Source organism: Tenrec ecaudatus, chromosome 1 (genome assembly GCF_050624435.1).
Source record: "Tenrec ecaudatus isolate mTenEca1 chromosome 1, mTenEca1.hap1, whole genome shotgun sequence".
Lineage (NCBI taxonomy): Eukaryota > Metazoa > Chordata > Mammalia > Afrosoricida > Tenrecidae > Tenrec > Tenrec ecaudatus.
The window spans coordinates 66,856,020-66,879,763 of NC_134530.1; the positions used below are offsets into that span (position 1 = coordinate 66,856,020).

Sequence of the window (23,744 nt, forward strand, 5' to 3'; positions counted from 1 at the left end):
CAGTCTGACCTGGTGGAACGAACTCCACTGTGAGTTGACATCTCCGTCCATTTGGGAAGTTGACAGATGTCCAGAGCAAGGTTTGTCACCAATCAACACTTCACCCTTTTTGAAATGAGAAAACCACATGTACACTTGAGTTTTTCCCATAGCACTGTCCTTGTAAGCTGTGTTCAACATCACAACAGTTTCTGTGGCATTTTTCCAGAGCAAGAAACAAAATTTCACAGTTGCACACTGTTCTCTTTAATCAGCCATCACAAAAAAACGAAGTTCAAGTGAAACTCATGAAAAAAATTCACCGTGACCAGAGAGAACCTTCCCAGGCAACACCACTGGGCACACTAACTCAGAGCAAGTTGCTGGTTGATCACTTAGTGGTAAAATGTGTACTATGAAGGTGGAGCTTTTCCCCCACTTTTTTGGTGGGGGGGTTCCCCTCGTATCTTTTGATCTCTTGACTGCTGCTTCCATGAACATTAATTGTGGATCCAAGCAAGATGAAATCCTTGGCAACTTTCTAATGACCCCATGTGCCATTTATCATGATGCCACCTATTGGTCCAGGTGTAAGGATTTGGGTTTTCTTGGCATTGAGTCATAATCCATATTGAAGGCTGCAATCCTTGAACTTCATCAAGTGCCTCAAGTTCTCAGTTTCAGCAAGCAAGATTGTGTCATGTGTATATCGCAGGGTGTAAATAAGTCTTCCTCAAATCCTGATTTCATATTCTTCTTCATAGAATCCAGCTTCTCTGATGTTCAGCACACAGATTGAATAAATATGGTGAGAGGATACAACCCTGACACACCTTTACTGACCTTAAACCATGCAGTATGCCTTGTTCTGTTCACACAACTGCCTCATGGTCCATGGACAAGTTCCTCATGAGCACAAGAAAGGGTCTGGAATTCCCCTTCTTAAGGTCATCCATAGTTGGTTATGATCCACGTAGTCAAATGCCTTTGTATAGTCAATGAAACACAAGGGAACACCTTTCTGTTATTCTCTGCTTTGAACCAAGATCCATTTGACATCAGCAATGATATCCCTTCTTCCATGTCCTTTTCTGAATCTGGCCTGAAGCTCTGGCAGCTCCCTGTCAATGTATTCCTATTACCATTATTCGATGATCTTAAGCAAAATTTTACTTGCCTGTTATATTAATGATATGATTCTGTACTTTGAACATTCTCTTTCTGGGTTGGGTACAAATATAAATCTCTTTTATAGTCAGTTGACCAAGTAGCCATCTTCCAAATTTCCTAGCATTGATGAGTAAGTGCTTCCAGAGCTTCATCAACTTATTGAAACATTTCATTGGCTTTTCTATCAATTCCTAGAGCCTTGTTTTTGATTAATTCTTTCAGTGCAGCTTGAAGTTCTTCCTTCAATACCATTTGGTTCTTGCTCATTTGCTAGTTCCTGGGATGGGGGGATGTTGACTAGTTCCCTTTGGTGCAGTGACTCTGTGTATTTCTTCTACCTCCTTTTGACGCTTCCTGCCTCATTATTTTGCCCATAGAATCTTTCAATATTGCACCTCATGGCTTAGATGTTTTTATTGACTTCTCTCAGATTAAGGTTTTTCTTAACTGTGTTCTTCCTAACTCTAGATCTTTGCACATTTCAGTATTTCACTTTGTCTTCTTGAGCTGCCCTTTGAAATGTTCTGTTCTGCCCTTTGACTTCACAGGGGCATAGGATGCAACCCTAGCCAACAAGACTATCGTAAATCTGCTTGAGAGCTTCTTAGAAAGCCCTTTCTTGTTTATAATAAGAGACACATTTTCCCTGGGACATTAAACCCTGGATCTTTGAGGCAGACAACATACTCTAAAGGTCATACCAGAGATGTGAAGAAACTAGATGGTGCCTGGCTATCAGAAAGAATAGAAACTGTGCTTGTTTTCAAAACAGCAGCCATCTAAATGAGATGTCAACTCAGCCCACATGGAAGAAACTCAACCTTCATGATCCATAATATAATACAAACCCAAAGGAGTAAGTGGTTTCAGAGTTTAAGTTGTGAAGTTCTGGTTGGCAGAATTGTATAGGTGACAGTGGAAGCCCAAAATACATTTGTAGGATCTACATATGGAATAAGGCTCCAGTGATTTCCCTCTAACCATAATTGTGGGATGGGATAACCTGGCTATCAGACAGAGTATTGTAGAGATGATTATAGTAGATTAAAATGAAATATCTGACTCAAATGGTTAAAAAAAAAACCTTGTCATTTGCCTTGGGCCTCTACTCAAGTACTCCCTCAATGCATGAATACTTTCTTCTATTAAATTGGCATTCTATGATGCTCACCCTCCCAACACAACCGCTGAAACCAAAGCAGGTGAACAAGCAAATGTGGTGAAGAAAGCTGATGGTGCCTGGCTATCAAAAGATATAGTGTCTGGGGTCTTAAAGGCTTGAAGATAAACAAGTGGCCATCTAGCTCAGAAGCAACAAAGCCCACATGGAAGAACACACCAGCCTGTGTGATCACGTGGTTCCGAAGGGATCAGTTATCAGGCATCAAAGAACAAAAAATCATATCATTGGGTGCACACCTCCATGATACGATCGCTGAGGACAAACGGGTGCATAAGCAAATGTGGTGAAGAAAGCTGATGGTGCCCGGCTATCAAAAGAGATAGTGTCTGGGGTTTTAAGGCTTGAAGGTAAACAAGCGGCAATCTAGCTCAGAAGCAACAAAACCCACATGGAAGAAGCACACCAGCCTGTGTGATCACGAGGTGTTGAAGGGATCAGGTATCAGGCATCATCAGAACAAAAAAAAAAAAAAATCTTACCATAGTGAATGAAGGGGGAAGTGCAGAGTGGAGACCCAAAGCCCATTTGTCGGCCACTGGAGATCCCCTTGCAGAGGGGTCTAAGGGAGTAGATGAGTCAGGGTGCGATGTAGCACCGATGAAGAATACAGCTTTCCTCCAGTTCCTAAATACTTCCTCTCTCCCAGCTATCATGATCCGAATTCTACCTTGCAAGTCTGGATAGAGCAGAGGATGTACACTGGTGCAGATAGGAGCCGGAGGCGCAGGGAATCCAGGATGGATGATGCCTTCAGGACCAGGGGTGTGAGGGGCAATACTGGGAGGGTAGAGGGTGAGTGGGTTGGAAAGAGGGAACCGATTAGAAGGATCTTCATGTGACATCCTCCCTGGGGGATGGACAACAGAAAAGTGGGTAAAGGGAGACGTCTGACAGGGCAAGATATGATAAAATAACAATTTATAAATTATCAAGGGCTCATGAGGGAGGGGGGAGCGGGGAGGGAGGGGGGAGGGAGGGGGGAAAAAGAGGACCTGATGCAAAGGGCTTAAGTGGAGAGCAAATGTTTTGAAAATGATGAGGGCAAAGAATGTACAGATGTGCTTTACACAATTGATGTATGTATGGATTGTGATAAGATTGTATGAGTCCCTAATAAAATGTTTAAAACAAACAAAAAAACACTTGTCATTTGATCTCTTTTGATACATTCTGAGCTTAATCTGGTTTTTAGTATTTTGTTTTGTTTTTAAACTGGGGTTTATTTCTGTTGTATTTTGTTATTGTTTGTAGCCTTCTTGACACTCTGTTAAGTATTTTACTGTATTTTGGTATATGAAACCCAGGATGGATGAATCTACATAGACAAGACTATATTAAAGGTTCCTGGGGTACCGCAGGGGAAGTGGGGCAGGGGGGATGGGGAATTGACATCAAGGAGTACAAGAGGGAAAAAATGTTTTGAAACTGTGATAGCAATTGTACAATACTGCTTGATATGATGGAACTACTGAATGGTGTGATGTCTGAATTATGTCCTAATAAAATGGTTTGTATAAAGACAAAAAAAGAGAGATCCTCTCTACTTTTTTTTGTATTTATTTTATTTTTAACAATTTGTTGGGGCTCATCCAATTCTTATCACAGTCCATACATATACATACATCAATTGTATAAAGCACATCCATACATTTCCTGCCCCAATCATTCTCAAGGCATTTGCTCTCCACTTAAGCCCCTCGCATCAGGTCCTCTTTTTTTTTTCCCGTGATCCTCTCTACTTTTGCTCAACATTGTGTCTGTATGTGTTGGCCGCAACTCTGGCAGACGTTTAATAGCACTGGCCTGAGAAGGTCAGAGTGAAAACACCAGGCCCCTGCTGATGCATTGAGCTGTTAAACTAGCTGGTAGTACCGATGCCCGACTTCCAGATTTCTTGCTACTTGAGAAAACAGATTTTTATAACTGTCTCAGTTAGTCAGATCAAAGCTGGAGACAAAAAGAATGGCTTTACACTGAGTATCAGGTGATTGCATGATAGCATTCTTTTATAAAGTTGAAGGTAGGATATTCTAGAGGTGGATTTGAATTTGAGAGTCATTTATGGAGAAATATTAACAAAAGTAATACATCTTAGAAATGTATCCTATTCCTGGGGCAACTACCACTGTTGTTGGGGACTTTCAATGCTAGAGCAAAGTATCACACCTACACAATGTAGTCATCTCCTAACTGGACACAAATTAAACCGCGGTTAGAAGGCAGTTCAAAGTTGTTATAGGGACATAGATGACTGTTACCTGTGTTAAGGAAATACATTAGGCAGACATGGTTCGCCACACAGACACTTATTTAGGGTTGGCTGAAAAAGAAGTGAAATTGTGAAATTCAATTTGTATGAAACTTTTCCAAATGCACTGGCAGGGCAATGCATTTTTCTGCCTCATTCTTACAATGAAACCTGGGCCTACCTGAGACATCCTCCATATTTAAGCTTTCATAGCAGCCCCTACCTTAAAACTACCCTTGCTCCCCATAGCCTATTTTAGGGGGGAGAGAGATCACAAATTTAAATGTATTTTATAGAGAGCCCTGGTGCTTCTGTCAGGTGAGCTAGCCACAAGGTGAGGGGTTCAAGCCCACCGCCTTTCTGCAGGACAACGATGACACTGTCTCCTCCTGTAATGAGTTGCAGCCGTGGAAACCCTTCTTAGGGCTCCTGTGAGTCAGAATCAGCTCCTTGGCAGTGGCTTTTGGTCTGGGTTTTATTATGCCTGAATCAGGACAACTCAAAATCCTCACTGACGTTGAGGTGATTCCAATTCACAGCAACTCTGTAGGACAGGGTCCACTCCAGCGGGTTTCTATTCACAAAAGGAGAAAGCCTCATCTTTCTCCTACACAATGGTTAGCACTCAAAACTACTGACCTCGTGGTTAGCATCCCAGTGCCTAACCACTGCACCACCAGGGCACCTAATTGCACAGGACAAAGATTTTTAAAAAATCCGAATGACGGAGATCATCGGCTTGTATTTGAAGGATTCACAGCCACACAGCTCCCTGAACAGAATCTGGAAAACAAAGGAACTTGTCACATAGCCATGATTGGTGGGAGAGCAGTTTGTCATAGTTGCAGGTGGGGCTACAGAAGAAAGGCCATGACTGGGATGCATGCATTCCTGCAGATTAGAGAACTGCTAAGGCAATTTAACCATGGGGGGAAATATGTTCTGAAATTGAGTGTGGTAATGGCTGTACAATTCTTCATGATATGATGGAACTGAATTGTGTGATAGGTGGAGTAAGTGCCAATAAAACTGTTTAAAAAGAAAGAAAGAAAACTGTACAACACTGGCACCAGCCCTCCCCCCCCCCCTCCCTTGGTGGAAGTATGACTCATTCATGAGACCCTAGCTCCCCATACTGGCTACGGGAGTCCCAGCAATCCATGTTCAAACACACTCTAGAGACAAAGCTTTTACATTGCTAGCCAATGGTCGAACAGAACTCAAGGGAGGCTAAATTTATGTTCAAAATGCATTTAGGTTTCCCACTGTAAACTCAGAATTTAAGCTCCACCACATGCCAAAATAATAATAATATTAAAAGATTTCAGTGAACTGATAAATCAAACGCAATCTCCCAAAATGGCTTCAGCCCTTCAATTGGTTAGGAAGAAAAACCTGGCTTTAAACAATATACTGTACTTTGCAGACAGGGTTTGCAATTGGATGGTGTGAAAAGATGACTCAGTTGTATGTCCTGGGAGTGGCGGGAGCGAGGCGGGGGAGGCTCAGTCTGTGGTGTTGGAAAAGAGCTATTAGGTCGTTTTTATCAGGTCCATGTTCTGGAGACCCAGAACAACTGCAAGCCAAGAGACCGGGCATAAGAAACCCTCAGACCCTCAGAGATGCACCTTCAAGTGATCTGAATGGGAGGCGCTGAAACACCGCACCATCCCCGCCCAGGCTTCAGACTAAGAGTTGAGCAGCGAAACCGCTCCTCTTCCACCAAGGGGCCCCGAATCACAAGATCTTCTGGGGTCCACCTTAGGATGTCCCCGAGTCCCGACACTGGCCCTGCCTCCAGCCTCCGATCGCTCTGGACCATCATGGGGACGCTCCGCGCTGCCCACGGCGGACAGTCTGTCTGCTCCTGGCATCCTTTCCATCCCTCTGGACCGCGGCCCTGGCCCCTCCCGCTCCGCCCTGGCGGGCAGCGCCACGCCCCCGGGGGGGTCCAAGCCGTGGGGCGGGGTGGGGTGGCCTTCAGTCTCCCCGCTGCCGGCCTGCAGCGCCCGCGGCCCCGAGGCCCTCCGCGTGCCCCGGCTGCAGCAGGCCCGGCCCCGCCGCCCCGCCTGGGCGCCGCCCGCCCGCCCGCGGAGCCACCTCTGCAGCTGGCCGCGCGGTCGCCCGTGCCCGCTGCCGCGCGCTGATTGGCTGGCCCGGGGCGGCGGCGCGGGGCGGCCGGGCAGATTCGCTGGGTCAGGGCTGCAGAGGCGCCCGGCGGGCGGACGGCGCGAGCGGAGCAGCGGCGCGCTCGCCGGGGTCGCCGGCTGGCCGGCCCGCGCGCGCGAGCGAGCGGCCCCGGAGGACGCGGGGGGCGCCGCTGAGGGGCCCCGAGCAGCCAGCGGCCGCCATGTGCTCCCAGCTGTGGTTCCTGACGGACCGCCGGATCCGCGAGGACTACCCGCAGGTGCAGATCCTGCGCGCCCTCCGGCAGCGCTGCTCGGAGCAGGACGTGCGCTTCCGAGCCGTGCTCATGGACCAGATCGCCGTCACTGTCGTGGGAGGCCACCTAGGTGAGCGAGGTAGGCCCCGGAGGGCGGACAGGGGTGCCAGCGTCCCGGAGAGGCGACCGAGTGGCACGCTCACCCCGGTCTCCCTTAGCCATCCCTTTGTACCAGCAGTTTGCCCTTTAGGTTGGGGAAACCTAAAGCTGATCACGTTGCTAGAGGTGACTTGATTTACTTAGGGCACTTTGTTTCGTGAGAAACTCAAATTTACCTGAAGTCACCTGGATGTACCTGGAAAATCAACTGCCCCCCCCCCCAAATTTGTCAAGTCTGCTTGTATTGATAACCAACCTGTCATATCAGACTCTTGAATTTAAGGAAATCCCCACAAAATCTACAAAATTGCCACTAAGACCTAACGTTTAAAGCACTCTTCCAGGAATGTGTAAGCATCAGTAATGCACAACTAGCAGCCCACAAGCGAGCACACATCTGACCACATTGGAATCCCCTGTCAAGTCTTTGGTGCGAGACTGAACCTTGAGTGGGGTTTCTTTAACGTGTCCTCGTCCTTTGAAAAGAGTTGACTTCTCATCTCAGAGAAGCCAAGGTTCCAGGTACAAACCACTCTGACCTCACTGAGCTGTCCTCTGCTATAGCCAAGAAACTCGTACAGCTAAGACCTAGCTATCATCTGTCACCCTGATCTCAACAGGTTAAATGTGGTTTTTAAAGATTCTTAGTTGTCCTTAATCTGCAATCTGACTCAGGGATTCATGATTTGGGACTCCTCCCCTGCCTTGCTCTTTGAATCCTCCCCAGTACTTTCTCCCCTGCCCGTATCTAGCCTTTCAAGGCATTTGGTTTAGGGTGCGCCATTCGTAATATTTCAACAATATGTTCATTTTCTTTGGTGGGGGAAGGGGCTCCAAATTCTGAATAAACTACTTACAAATGAAGTTTTGATTTCAACCTGTTTTCAGGTTAAATGTTTCAGTTACAGATCTTCCATCCATAACTATTTCTAAACCCTCCCAAGGGACTATCAGACTGTGTATCTGTTGTAGACATATAACCATTAGTGTCTTGCATTTAATCTAAAACAGTATCTTTCCAGCTGAAGAGGACCATCTTTACTATCCTTGATTGACAAAAACCCCTCACAGTTAGTTGCTGTAGAACTGAGTTCTTTAGGGTGTCTCTGAGAATCTAAAGATTTGGATTCTTTGCTGCTAACAAATATTTTGGCTTTGTTTTGGGTAAGTCACTCGATCGGTGGCTTTGAATCTCGTTTCTCATTTGTAAAACTAGGGGTGAAGTGTCCTCTCGCTCTAAGAGTCTGTGTTTCAGTACCATACTCATGTGTGATGATCTGTTATATTGTGTTCATCTTGATCTGCAAGTGGCAAGGTAGATTAAAGAGTGGACCGCTTTGGGCAGCACTAATCTGTCATATACAAGTCGGAATCAACCTGTCGGCAGTGAGTTCACAGTGACTTTTTTGAGGTCACTAACCACAATCCCTAGAACCCTAGGTGGCACAGTGGGTCACCTGTGTCACAATCCCTAGGTGGCACAGTGGGTCAGTCCTGCTAACCAAACTTGAAGGGTGCAAAGGAGCACTCAATCTCAAATAGAATGTAAAGAGAGCCTTTATTAAGTTGTAAGAGGGACAAAGACAGGGGCACATCATCAGGCTGAGGAGGCCATTAGTGCAAGGTCACAATGTCGTCCCAGGAGTCACAGTCAGGAGATTAGTTCAATAAAAGCACAGAACCAAGGATATGGTCACACATTTCCAACTGCTACAAGTGGGCGGGTCTCGCGAAGTGAGAAGGAGCCATGTATTAGATAGAGCTAACAAGATTGGTCCAGGGCCTTCCCATCAGGCAGTCAGGCTACAATTAATAGAGCATGACTCACGACTATGCAGAGACACCCCCCCACCCCCAGTACTGTACATCAAGAACATACCCAGGGAAGCCCCCTGGCTAGATAGGGCTGGAGGTAATCAACTTTCCAAATGCCTTTTGCCATATGGGCAGGATTATCTATATCCTTAGTTACGGATCTGAAGGAATTCAATGAAGGCTCATCTGTGTGATGTTCTACTAATGGATTCTGGGGTTTCACTGTCCTCCATAACCCCCTGAAAACAGAACGCTCAGAATTTAAGCTCTAATACACCAGTTCAAACCCACCAGCCACTGTGCAGGAGAAATACAGGGTAGTCTGTTCCTATTAAATTGGTGGGGGCTGGGAGAAGTAGGGGAGAACCAATCACAGTGATTGACATATAACCCCCTCCCACAAGGACAAACAACAGAAAAGTGGGTGAAGGAGATAGCAGTAGACATAAAAAAATACCCCGATAATTTATAAATTATCAAGGGTTCATAAGGGAGAGAGGATGGTGGAGAGAAGGGGTGGAAGAGGAGGTGATACCAAGGGCTCAAGTAGAAAGAAAATGTTTCATATGTACTAATGTGCTTGACACAATGGATGTATATATGGATTGTGACAAGAGCTGTATGAGCCCCCGGTGAAATGATTTTTTTTTAAATTCTACTCTGTCATGTAGGGTCACTATGAGTCAAGAGTTCACTAAGAGTCAAGAATTCAACCCAGAAAAGAGAAAAAAAAACATTAAAATGTAAGGTTAATTAAAATATGCATATGAGACTTTTATAATTGATTTCTGTACTTGGGAGCTCATGACTGCATGTGTGAATGTCTGTGATGAGCCATTATCTGAGGATAGATTCCCTAGTGAGAATGAAATCCTTTAACCGGCCACAAACCTGTACAATTAACTGACTTAATTGTATAGTCACAAACTCAGATAAGATGAGCCTGACCTGGAAACGAAGGTGTTATATTGGCCTCTTAGGAGAAGAATGATTCAGCACTCCTTCCTTCATGTCACAGCTAGACCTTGGTGACCATGTATATCCGGTAGTTTCTAGGTCAGGTTCTTTCAATCACCAAGTTCTGAAATCCTTTTATTTGCTTTTTGTTTTTTTTCAGCCATGGTGAGGTGAATAGGATTTTTTAAGTGTGTGTGTGTTGGGTGGAGAGGTTTTCTATTTTTTTGGTGGGGGAGGACCTTTACTAAGTCTCCGTGATGAAATAATCTACCTGAGCCTGCTACAAGACAGTAGTTCTCACAGAGTCTACTTGGAAGAAAGCCCTGGCAGGAAGACGTACCACACTAACCTTGGTCTCAGAGGTTTTTAACCTTGTTCTTCCAAAGACCAGTGTGTGACACCTTGGGTTCCTAATAACACTGTTATACGGCACGAGTAGCAAGGTCAGAGAGACAGTATTAGGACCTGCCATATGATCCTTCCAAATGAATGACTGCTGACTGGCTACTCCGTCACACAGGCCCACTGAATGAAAGCTCGAGACTGGCCTGACATTGAGGATGGGTGGGAGGTTTCATTTGTGCTTTCAGCATTAGTTTAGAGCCACCTCATGCACTTTGTTAAGTAGCGTTCTAGAACACATGGATTGGGGTCCTCAGAGCATCTCTAAGCCCTGCTCATAGATTTCTGAACCATGTGTTGATGCTGCCATGACAATTCCACCATATTTGTTAGAGTTGCCTGGTAGGAAGAGTACAGCCATCACACAGGCATTTTTCATGTCATCTCTACCCGTTCCATATGCCCTGGTCACTTCTCTTACTACCGAGGAGTTCAATAACATCCATGTTCTTCATACTATCTTACGCCTGCCTATCCCAGTCCCTTCCCTGCACACCTCTCCTATTACCTGAGCAGCTTCACCTTAGTCTGGCTTTATGCAGCATTGGTGACCCAGTGTTAGAACTCTCACTTTCCCTGGGGGAGGTGTGGGGTCTCTGCTCAGTCACTGTATCTCATGTACAGCCAGAACCAATCTTGAGTGTTGCTATGATGTAGAAGTTGGTGTATTGCTGGCACTGAATAGGTTTCGGTGGAGTTTCCAGGCTAAGATGGGCTAGGAAGGAAGACTTGGTGTCCAGGCCAAGCAGACTTGTAGCAGGCTAAGCCAGTAAAAGTCCTATGGGTGACAATGGTCTGACTCACAATGGACCACAGGGCTGATGCAGCACTGAGCAGTTGAACAGTGGACAGTTGAATCATTACAATAAGATAGATTACCTGGATAGTGCAGGTGAGTAGATGTGACAGGAAGAGCTCACAGACGTTCTTTCTGATGGCTTTAATTTTTCTTATTGAAACAGGCAGAGGGAGAGTAGGAATACAGGAGGAAGTAGTAAAGATTTGAGGTGGGAAGAGAAAATACACAATAGTTGTCTGGGTTTGAGGTTCAGTGAATAGACCAGAGAAATATAATCCGATTGCCAGGTAGCATTGAAAGGGCTTTTGAGACAAATCTGCAGGTTCGCGTTTTTTCTTCACACATGTGCATTGTACAGGAGGGCACATAAAATAGGCAGCGAATTGGATCTTTCACCAGGGTTGTGGTTTAGCCAAATGAATATGATGCAACAATCCAGGTGCAGGGATTTGAAGGTGTATCTACATGCACGGGAGTGATTGAGTGCTTGAGCATGAAGTTTAAATAAGTTTAAATAAGAAGGGAAGCGAGGGTCTGAAGGGCGTTGGTGACAGTGAAAAGATGGAAGGATCAATGTATGGTGTGGTAATACTTTCTTTTATAAGAATTGATACAGACTAGTCCTAAGGAGTTGGAGATTGAAAAAGTCTCAAAAATCCACCTCTCCTGGAAAGTAAAAGGAAATAGAGGAAAGAACCAGGAGGCAAAGGACATTTATAGAGACCTAAGACAGGCATATACATATGTAAATATATTTATATATAATGAGAGGGGACTAGATCTATGTAATTATAATCTATATGTTAAGAATTAAGGTTGTAGATGGACATTGGGCTTCCACTCAAGTACTCCCTCAACACAAGGACACTTTAGTGTAATAATCCGGCATTCTGTGATGCTCATCTTCCTGACATGATTGCTGAAGAAAAAAATGTGTGCATAAGCAAATGTGGTGAAGAAAACTGATAGTGCCTGGCTATCAAAAGATTTAGCGCCTGGGGTCTTAAAGGCTTGAAGATAAACAAGCAACAAGCAGCCATCTAGCTGAGAAGCAACAAAGCCCACATGGAAGAAGCACACCAACCTGTGTAATCATGAGGTGTCGATGGGATCAGGTATCAGGCATGGAGTGGAGACCCAAAGCCGATCTGTAGACAATTGGACATCCCCTCACAGAAGGGTCATAAGGAAGAGATGGGCCAGTCAGGGTGCAGGATAGCACTGATGAAACAAACAACTTTCCTCTAGATCTTTAATGCTTCCTTCCCCCCACTAGCATGACCTCAATTCTACCTTACAAATCGGATTAGACCAAAACATGCACCCTGATAGATACAGATAAGAGCCCACAACACAGGGAATCCAGGATAGATAAACCCCTCAGGGCCAACAACAACAATAGAGATACCAAGAGGATTAGGGGAGGGTGGGGGGAAAAAGGGGGAATTGATCACAAAGATCAATGTATAACCCCCTTCCAGGGGGAGGAACAACAGAAAAGTGGGTAAAGGGCAACAGGACCATGTGGGATATGAAAATAATAATTTATAACTTATCAAGGGTTCATGAGGGAGGAGGCGAGGAGGGAGGGGGAAAGGAGCTGATATCAAGGGCTCAAGTAGAAAGAAAATGCTTTGAAAATGATGGTAGCATATGAACAAATGTGCTAGACGCAATGGATGAATGTATGGATTGTGATGGGAGATGTAAGAGCCTCCAATAAAAGTTTTTTTTTTTTAATCCACCTCTCAAAAGGTATCAATCTACTCCACCCTCCACCCATTCCTCCTTGAGTACAGTCCTTGACATCTCTGGGTTCTGGGAGTCGCTGCAGTGTCCCACCAAACTCACGAAAGCCTGAGGAAAAGTCTCATGCAGTGGTGGGTGCTACTCAGTCCAAAACCCAAAGGCCAGTCAGGGGTAAGCCAGATGCTGGGGCCAGAGGATCCACTCCACTCCTGACTCTTGGCTGGTGATGAGATCACACCACCCAGCTCCCCCGTGGACTCATTTGATATACAGCAAGATGGTATTGCAGGGAATCCTGTTCACAGTTACTCCCAGCCGAATCTGATCAGTGTGTTCCCCCACCTTCTCACCAGACCCCTGCCAGGGAAAGGCCATTTGGTGGGAGGCACATGGTGCAATCAGATTTCACCTACATGTTAAAATCTGTTCTCTACCCTTAGACTGTATCTTATATATTTGATCTGGGGCCTCTGATGTTTCCAGTGGGCATTGGCTTCCTACTATTTTGAATTAGTCAGGCTTTGCCCCAGGCCACTCCAGAAAGTTTTCGTTCTCTCAGCTGTAGCATATAATTCCTTACAGCCATTGTAAGTAATAGTAACTAAGACAATCATTAAACAAAGAGTGTGGTCCAATTCATACCCTCTACTAAGGTCATAACTCAATCTCATCCCATTCCTGTTAGCAGATAATGTCCTCCATAATAGGACCACAAGCCCAGGCATGTGAAATCCAACATTATTTCATAAGGGATTATGGCTGGGAAGGCCCTGTTGATTGAGTCTAACTCATGGTAATTCCTGGTGAGATCAAAGTACTGTTGGATTTAGGGTATCAGAGGAGGAAGTGGACATATAGGAGATGATGGGTGGAGAATGAAATTATGCCAATTGCATAATGTCCAGAAAATCACTGATTGGGGTGGTGGGCAAGATCGTTAGAAGAAAGATTAAGAAATGGAGAGGCCAGGGCTTTGGGAGGATAATAAATAAAGGTGTTGAAATCACTTTTGTTCATGACGCCATGAGAGAGAATCAATGAGGCAGGAACTAAAGCTTAAGGAGTTCAGGACAGAAGCAGAGTGATTCTGGGCCCCCACATGACTTGCACTGGGAGTGGAGTGTAGGCGGATGACCTGCGAGTCAAAGCTGAGCGTTGTAGGGGGAAGAGAGGGGGAAAGAGTCTTCACGGAGCACTGAGAGCAAGGAGGATGTCTTTTCTATGCCGGTGTCCTATCATCCAAGTTGTGAGGCAGAGAAAACAGCCACAATGGGAAAATGAAGCCGTATGGAGAGAACCAGGATTCAGTTGGATCAGAGGGAAATGGGAAAGAAAAGGCTTGGGGGATTGGCTCCCCATTGAATGCGAGCTCCAGTGGGCCCAGTAGAGGTGGAAGGAGTAGATGGTGGAACTGGAACGGGCTGTGCCAGAGCTCTATGGGATCTAGAGACCAGGGGAATTGTGTGCCATTGGAGCCTGAACTCATACGACTGGTGTGAACAGGGATAAAGGACAGGTGGAGTTTTGTGTTGCTAGTTGCAAGATAGATCATGCTGGTGTGGCAAGTGGGAAAGAGGGAACATTTGCAAAGTTCTGAAGTCCTCTCATTGTGCAGAAGAAGAAATTGAGGTGCAGAGAGATGTTGTGCCTTGCTGTCCTAGTTGTGTAGTGCTGTTGCAACACAAATACCACAAATACCCCCAAATCCCAGCCGTTGGTCTTGTACCGTTCTGAAGGTTAAAAGTCGGAATGAAGCCCTGTCAGTTCCTTCCGTGTGGGATGCCCAGGTGTTCCTAGGTTCCTTCCTGTGCCCTGGCTCTGAGGATGCCCACGTGGCTTCTCTCTTCATAGTACGTGTCTCTCTGTTTCTCTTCTGCTCCTTTTCCACCCCTCACTTGTACCATATCATTAATTTAAAAGAAAAACCCTTTTTCCAATAGGATTAGTTGGGGATGGTTCAGTGAAATACCCTTCCAAATAAAGGCAGGCCCTGAGTTACTAATGAGACTATTCCTGTGTGTCTTTGAGTGAGATTTATAGAAAAGTCACGACTGCTGGACACTTGTACAGTTCTTTTTAAAAAATCATTTTGTTGGGGGCTCGTATAACTCTTATCATAATCCATCTATCCATCCAGTGTGTCAAGCACTGGATGGCCTGACTTTAGTGTAAACAAAAGCTGGACACTTTCAGTGATTTAAAACCTGCACATGCTGCAAATGAAAGTGACTGTGATGACGACTTGTTGGCAAGTTGGGGATGGTTCAGTGATTTCAAAGGGAGGGCAAACTTGCTCTTGTTGTTAGGTGTCTCCAGGTCAATTCTGCCTCGTGGGACCTGGGGTACACCTGAACGAGACACTGCCCAGTCTGGCACCATCCCCTAACTGTGCTCTCCTTGAGCCGATTGCTACGGCCACTCTGTCCATCCAGCGTACTGAGATTCCCCTCTTTCACTCACCCGCCCATTTATCTGCAGCAGGATGACATTGCAGGGAAGCCTGCTCACAATTACTTACAGGGGAATCCTCTTCGTATCTTCCCGCACCTTCTCAGCAGACCCAGGCAGGGAAAGGTCATGCTCTCCCAAGCATGATCTCCTCCAGGAGCTGCCGCCTCCTGATACCGTTTCCTGAGCAAACACAGTGAGGTGCCGTCTTGCTGTCCTCACTCCTAAGGAGCAGAATCTGGCTGTATTTCTTCCAAGACAGATTTGTTCCATCATTTGTCAGGTCCATGTTATATTCAACATTCTTCCCCAACACCACAGTTCGAAGACATTCATTCTTCTTTGGTCTTCTGTATTCATTGTTCAGCTTTTGCATGTATGTGAGATGACTGAAAATATTAAGGCTTGGGTAGCTTTGCCCTACAAGTGACATCTTCACTTTTTAGCACTTTAAAGAGGTCTTTTTTAGCAGCTTTGCCAAATGCAATATGGCATTTGATTTCTTTTTTTTAAGTTTTATTGCCATATAGCCCACATATCATATAATTCAGTAGTTTAATCATATCAATCAGATGTGAACAATCATTACCACAGTCAATTATACATTTTCTTCATTGTTGTACTCATTGTTATTAGCGCCCCATTTCCCCCAACCTCTCCCCAAGAAACCATTAATCCAGTTACTATCTCTATACATTTACCTGCCCTGTATTTCATAAACAGAAAAACAAACAAAAACAACAATAGCAAAATAGACAAAAAAACTTCAATAGAAAAGAAAGCAGATAATATTAAAAAATAGAATAAATTCACTAGGGGTCAAAAATTAGGTTAAAACTTAAGCTATTTATTTGGTATCTGCAGTGATTTACTTTCCAGTGAGCTCCGTATGATAGCAAAGCTGTTCATATCCTTGGTCTACGATCAGAGTGGATTTACCCAAGGCAAATTCCACATGTATTTCCCCTTTGCTTTTTTAAAAAATTGAAACAACTTTTAAACGGGTCAAAAAGATCAGTTCTACATATAACGTCCCGCCCAGGGGGCGGGACAAAAGAAAAATGGGTGAAGTGAAACAGCGGTCCATATAAGACATGAAAAATAATTTTTTTAAGTTGTCCAGGGTTCATGAAGGGGCAGGAAGGGGGTGGGGGGAGATGAGCTGATACTAAGGACTCAAGTAGAAAGAAAATGCTTTAAAATTATGATGGCAGCATATGTACAAATGTGCTTGACAATGGATTATGATAAGAGCTATACGAGCCCCCAATAAAATTATTTTTAAAAAAACAAGGGAGATCAGCATTTGATTTCTTGACTGCTGTTTTCATAGGCATTGATGGTGGATCCAAGTAAAATGAAATAGTTAATAACTTCATTCTTTTCTGCCTGTGTTATGATGTTTACTGGTCCAGTTGTGAAGATTTTTGTTTGTTAAGGTGGAAACATGGAAAGCTGTGGTGTGATTTTCATAAGTGTTTCAAGTCTCGTTGCTTTCGGCAAAGGTCATATCACCTGCATATTGCAGTTATTCATAAGGCTTCTTCCAATCCTGATGCCACATTTCTTCTTCATATAAGCCAACTTCTCTGATGATCTGCTCAGCATATAGACTGAATAATATGGTGAGAGAATACAACCCTGACGCACACCTCTCCCGATTTTAAACCATGCAGTGTGCCCTTGTTCTGTTCACACAACTGCCTCTTGATCCACGTACAAGTTCCTCCTGAGCACAGTGAAGTGTTCTGGAATGCCCATTCTTCTCAAGGTCATCCATGGTTTATTATGGTCCACACAGTCTAATGCCTTTGCATAGTCAGTGAAACACGAGTACACATTCTTCTGGTGTTCTCTGCTTTGATCCTAGAGCCATCTGACATCAGCAATGATATCCCTTGTTCCATGTCCTCTTCTGAATCTGGCCTGAACCTCTTGTAGCTCCCTGTCAATGTACTACTGTACTACAGTGTACTACTGCCACCATTGTTGGATGCTCTTCAGCAAAATTTTACTGGCATGCGATATTAATGAGATTGTCTATCATTTGAGCATTCTGTTGGGCCACCTTTCTTTGAAATGGGTACAAATATGGATCAAGTGGTGTTCTGAATTCTAAAGAAACTTGTAAAGTTACTAAAAGCAGTCTATCCCCTCTGAATTTTAAGAAAACCTCAAGAACAAGTTTGGCACATTGAGCACTCATGACAGAGACCTGATGGGCTGTTGGAGGGCATCAAGACCATCATTCATGAAGAAAGTAAGGGTCACTGAAGAGAAAATTGAAGGAAAGAAAAGAAAAGATCAAGCTGGATATCAGAAGAAACATTGAAAAATTGCTCTAAGTTGTTGAGTAGCTAAAGCAAATGGAAGAAACTATGACATCAGAAGAGAAATTTTCAAAGGGCAGCAGGAGAAGACAAAGCCAAATATATGACACGTGAAGACCTAGAGAGAAAACCCAAAGGGAAGAATATGCTCAGCATACTGGAAACCGAAAGGACTGAAGGGGAAAAAAGGTCCCAGCCTAAAGTTGCAATCTTGAAGGATTCTATGGGCAAAACACTGAATGATGCAGGTCGCATCAAGAGAAGATGGAAAGAAGACACAGAGTCACTGGACCAAAATGAACTAGTCGGCATTCCACCGTTTCAGGAGGCAGCATATGAGCAAGAACCAATGGTACTGAAAGAAGACATTCAAACTACACTGAATGCATAGGCTGAAAGCAAGCTTCAGGAAATGTTTTAGTAAGCTGAAGAAACACTGGAAGCATTCACTCGTTTATGACAGGAAATTTGGGAGAGAGCTACTTGGAAAACTGTCTGGAAGAGATCCATATTTGTGCCCATTCCAAAGACAACTGACCCAACAGAATGCTCAAATATAGAGCAATATCATTGATAGTGCACACAAGTAAAATTTTGCTGAAGAGCATCCCACAATGGTGGCAGTAGTACACTGTAGTACAGTAGTACATTGACAGGGAGCTACAAGAGGTTCAGGCCAGATTCAGAAGAGGGCATGGAACAAGGGATATCATTGCTGATGTCAGATGGCTCTAGGATCAAAGCAGAGAACACCAGAATGTGTACTTGTGTTTCACTGACTATGCAAAGGCATTAGACTGTGTGGACCATAATAAACCATGGATGACCTTGAGAAGAATGGGCATTCCAGAACACTTCACTGTGCTCAGTAGGAACTTGTACGTGGATCAAGAGGTAGTTGTGTGAACAGAACAAGGGCACACTGCATGATTTAAAATCGGGAGAGGTGTGCGTCAGGGTTGTATTCTCTCACCATATTATTCAGTCTATATGCTGAGCAAATCATCAGAGAGGCTGGCCTATATGAAGAAGAATGTGGCATCAGGATTGAAGGAAGGTTTATTACCAAACTGCAATATGCAGATGATACAACCTTGCTTGCCTTCAGTATAGATTACAACTTCATGTAATGAAAACAAATTCCATACCGTCATGATAAATGGAGAAGAGATTAAAGTTGTCAAGGATTTTGTCTTGCTTGAATCCACCATCAATGCTCATGAAGCAGCCGTCAAGAGAGAAAAGATGAGCTGCATTTGGTAAATCTGCTGCACAAGGTCTCGTTAGAGTTTTGAAAAGCAAGGATGTTCCTGTGAGGACTAAAGTGTTCTCGACCCAAGCCAAGGTATTCTCCATCGCGTCACATAGGAAACTTGGACATTGAATAAGGAAGACGAAGAAGAATGGATGCATTTGAATGATGTTGCTGAAGAAGAACATTGAAAGTACCACGGACTGCCAAAGGACAAACAAATCCGTGTTGGAAAAAGTAAGGCCAGAGTGCTCCTCAGAGGCAAGACTTCGTCTTACATACTTTGTCCATATTTTCAGGAGAGACCCGTCCCTAGAAAAGGACATCACAATTGGTAAAGTGGGAGGGCAGCAGAAGAGGAAAACCTTCCATGAGATGGACTGACACAGCGGCTGTATCAATGGGCTCAGGCACAGGAACAATTGTGAGGATGGTCCAGGAAGGATCCTGCAGGGTTTCGTTCTGCTGTGCATAGTCAGCTATGGGTCAGAGCTGAGTTGATGGCAACTAACAACAACTTTAAAAATGTTAAAAATAAGTGCGTTGAGTGAATGGATATGAGACTGTGTGTTTCTCTTTCTCCATAAGGAGACTTTAAGCTCCTGGAGGGCAGAGACTTCCTAGTTGTCTCTCCGGTCTAATCGGGTGTCTAACTGTACTGCAGATACCAAAAGTTCAATACAGTTGACTTGAATGAAATCGCCTCAAAATAACAGCTGGTGAAAAGAGAAGGTGACCACATCATGACTGTGGCTTTTAAAGAGGCCATGGTGAGATGTCTCTGGGCACGATAGCAAAGGACTTGGAAAGGGCGAGGAGTGGCAACAGCATCTCCTTGCTAAGACTGATAACATCCTTATAAAAAAAACCGAGAGGGAGCAGGCAGGGTGGAGGGAAACTAGGGTAAACTCGGAGCCAGATCCTGTTTCAGAGAGCACGTCTCTCAACACCGCGTGATAATGTGAAGCGCCAAACGGGCTATCCACTTACTGTATTTATGGTATTGATTCCTTTCTGACAACTTTGAGAGCTCAGTACAGCCACAGTGACATGAGCCTGCTATAATAGAATGCATTTCAAAGCTGCCAACGCGAGCTCTTTCTCTGCTATCACGCTACGCCTGCTTGCTGTTTCCTCTGTCTGCCACTTTCTTTGTACGTGAAGGTTTTTCTCAGGAGTTTTGAAACCCGTTTTGTGTTGAAGTTCTGTTGTGGCTGCGAAATCAGGGTGAGATGTGTGCACTTGTGCACCCAAGTTGGGAGGGTGATCGTGTTGCACATCAGCTTCGTGTAAATGCAGAGACATTTACACGCAAGTCTGTGCAGGGCTCCGTATGGTGCTGCTGATTTCAGTGGACTAGTGTGTGTGAAACTTCCTCAGCAAAGCACCTACAACATGGCAGCTGCTCATTAAGAAGGCTTGCTGACTCAAACCTGAATTCAGCCCACTTCTGTATTATCCACGCGTTTGGTTCCATCCATTGGTGTGTTGACTGCAAGCAGTGCGTACTTTTTAAAACTTTACAACATTTTTGGAAGCTGTTTCTCTGCCCTTTCTTATGAAGTGCATAGCTCAGCTGCTTCATGCACAAGCACTCAGCTGGAGTGCCATAGCCTTTCCCTTCACTGAATCCACGCCATGCTGTTTCCGCCCACCGCAGATGCGTGTCAAAGCTGCCCAGTGGATAAGGAAGACGGACGCAAAATCGAGGCCTTTGGGTTCTGGGGTTGGCAAGGAATATGGACTCTACCTTGAAGTGCCAGAACAACAAGTCAATCTAGCTCGAAAGCCGTACAGCCAGCATGCTCCATCACAGTGAGGCTAGCACACTTTTATCTCAGGTACTACGGACCTTGTTCTCAGGAGGGCCCGGTTTCTAGAGAAGGACATCGTGCTCTGGAAAGTGACGGAAGTGAAAAAGAGGAAGACCCGCCACCAGATGGGCTGATCCAGGGGCTGCAACACTGGACTCACCCAAAGCAACACTTGTGAGACTAGCACAGAACCAACCGGCAGGGCTTCCTCCTGCTGTTCACAGGGCTGCTATGAATGGGACCCAATCTCCCGGCACCTGACAACCACCAATAGCAAGTGGGGAAGACAATGTTGGGGGATGGGGAAAGTTGTCCCATTTCTCTATCTTGGTTTTAATGCAATAAAATGTCCCCAAATACAAACAGTAAGTTCCGAAAGAAATCAGAACACAATTAGCCATGAAAATAGATGATTCCTTTTTAAGTAATCTACTGAAAATAGTGTTTTGGCTTCCCGACATGGATTCCGTGAAGGCCACCTATTGGTCTTTTCCCCACTGCTGTCTACTGTTGACTTGCCTGGTCATTATAGTCTAAAAAAAATGTTTGTGAATAAACATACATCCCAATCCAGTAGTCTGGGAAGGTGTTTTGTGCTTCTTTCTTCCTTCTTCTGCCCCTCTGTTTTTCTCCCTCTCTTTCATATCTCACTCTCCCTCCCACCTTCCCACTCTGTCTCCATCCTCTGTCCCTCCTGCTCTCTTTCATAACAGAATTGCACTTACCAGATTTTCTCTCCTTGCTGAAAAACAGGAAGATGTGCTTTGAATTTTTTGTTTTCTGCTCAAGGCATTGCCCATGAGGACAGGAAGTTCCTTGTTATTTGAGGGCAAGAGCCCCTAGTTGTGGGCTTTCAACCCTGCCCTCCTTCTGCCATCCCTCCACCCACTCTTCCCTTGGCTTGAGGTCTGTTGATTGTAATGGAGATGTTAAGCCTCCTGGGAAGAGTGACACCATCACACTCCATCCTTGTTTATCAGGTCCTTTCCTGACAGGAGATGCAAATGGGGATAGGGAATACAGATTATTTCCATGGTTCAAGGCCCCCCGAATTCACAGACAAGTTTGCCAGGGATCAGCAGCAGACCCAAGTTCTTGACCATGGCTGTGTGGAATGGCCACTAAGGTCATGCATGGTGAGTGGCAACTTCTTGCCTACTGTTTCTGGAAGTGCAGCGGGGGGGATGAGGAACAGGAATTACCAGGCAAGTCAAGATGCTCCTCACAGCAATGTTGGTGGGGAAAGGTGCAATCAATCCTGCAGATGTTTCTCTGAATCTGCCTGCACAAGGCTGGACAGGCAGCCAAACGCCAGGGACCAATCTGTCTAACTGCTGGATGGAGCCTCTCAGGCTGCCCTTTAACCCATTCCATTCTTCATTTATCAGAGGGCTCAGTCGGAATGAACCGGCCCAAAGATTTACCTTTGGAGAAGAGAGACGCAGTCCCGGTAAGATTCTCTAGGTCTCTGTGAATCCGCTTGTTGAGGCTGAACTGTCTCCGTCCCCTTGTTGTTGGTATTTCCAGAAATGATTGATTTCTTTGTGTTTTCCCCGTGTAGAAGTTTAACTGTCTGTCTGGGGTCTTACATTGGGATATGAAAGCTCCTTCTCATTTCTCAAGGTCACTGTTCGGTCGCACTGCCATTTACCTCATCCCGTGGTAAAATAAAAACCTCCATGAATTACCTTACCTTGCTCAGTGGCATGCTCGTGCAAGACAAGTGCCAGTGCCTCACAAATGTGTGTGGGGGGGTGTGGTTGTCAAAGCATCGCTGCCTACACGGCCTCATTATGTAATGTCCTAAGCTATTGCTTCCCTCCCTCGCCCCGCCCAGTGTTCTGTATTTACTCACAATTGTCAACAACTGATGATTTTCTCTTTCTTTCTTAGCAATTTTGAGGATACTGTATAGGACATCTTTTTTACAACCTTTAAGGGCTTTTTTCTCCGGGGGATTGTGAGTAATGATAGCATTTCTCAAAAACAATTAAAGCATATACAAATGACACCATTTTCTAAAGGCAACGTGAAGATAAGAGTGATGTACCTGCTCCTCAGGTTCCCCACAGAAGCATCCCAGTGGTCACGGCGGCCCCTCGGCCCACCGTCCTTTTTTAAATCAGTGAAGCATCTCTTAGAATCAGGAGAGCATGTTTTTTGTTTTGTTTTGCTTGTTCACTTTCAGCACTTTTCTACTGATAGTATCTCTCCCCAGTGGGGAGATTGTAACTTCATTAGTATTTTGTTTTGCTTCTTGGAATTCAGTGATTATATGATGTATCAGGTATGAAACAGGAGATGATTTAGATTAAGGACTGAAAAAAGGTGGTTCTGTAAATTGGGATTTAAAAGGTTTCTTTAGAGCATTTAGAGATTCCCTGGATGTAAATTCACTCAATGCAAATGGTTAAATGCCCAACTACTAGCCAAAAGGTTGGTAGTTTGAACCCACTCAGATGCACCTCTGAAAACAAGCCTGTTGATCTAGTTTTAAAAAAATTCACAGCCTTGAAATTGCCCTGGGTTGGAATTGACTTGATGGCAAGTAACAGCTACAAGTTAGGTAACACAGACCATGTAACCCTCTGAATTCTCTTCTCATTGCCATCCTCACCCTCTTCTCGGTTTCTGTCAGTCCATCTCCAAATGCTGAGGGCATCTTAGATGCCTAGAGTAATATGAATCATCCAGTGTACGGTTGAAAAGGGCCAAGTCGGTTGCTGTGAACCCACTTGAGATATGAATGCTTCTGAACAATTATCAAGTGATTAATGAGCCTTGACCCATTCTATCCTAAGGCAGTAGAAAAGTTTCACTTTTGCTGAATCCACATCTAGCTCCCTGTGGATTCCATTCAAAACTAACAAGGGCTTCTCTCACACCAGACTCTGCTGTACGTGCTGGGGATGGAGCAGTGACTAAGACAGGCAAAATCTTGCTCTTACAGATAGCTCTATCTCCCGGAGAGGACAAATCAAATAATTCGGCTACGAAGCCCATCAGATATTTGGAGACTGTACTCCTGTTCCTCTGAGTGTTATTTCAAGCTTCTA

The 23,744-nt window shown here is 44.8% G+C and overlaps 1 protein-coding gene across 1 annotated transcript in view; it reads left to right on the forward strand.

Annotated features, from left to right (window-relative positions):
- Positions 1-6,930: 6,930 nt before the first annotated feature.
- RIMKLA (ribosomal modification protein rimK like family member A) overlaps positions 6,931-23,744 on the forward strand; it is a 33,699-nt gene continuing 16,885 nt past the window's right edge. Inside the window, exon 1 of the mRNA XM_075539389.1 lies at positions 6,931-7,093. Coding sequence (XP_075395504.1) covers positions 6,931-7,093 — 163 coding nt within the window. The remainder of the gene's footprint in view (positions 7,094-23,744) is intronic.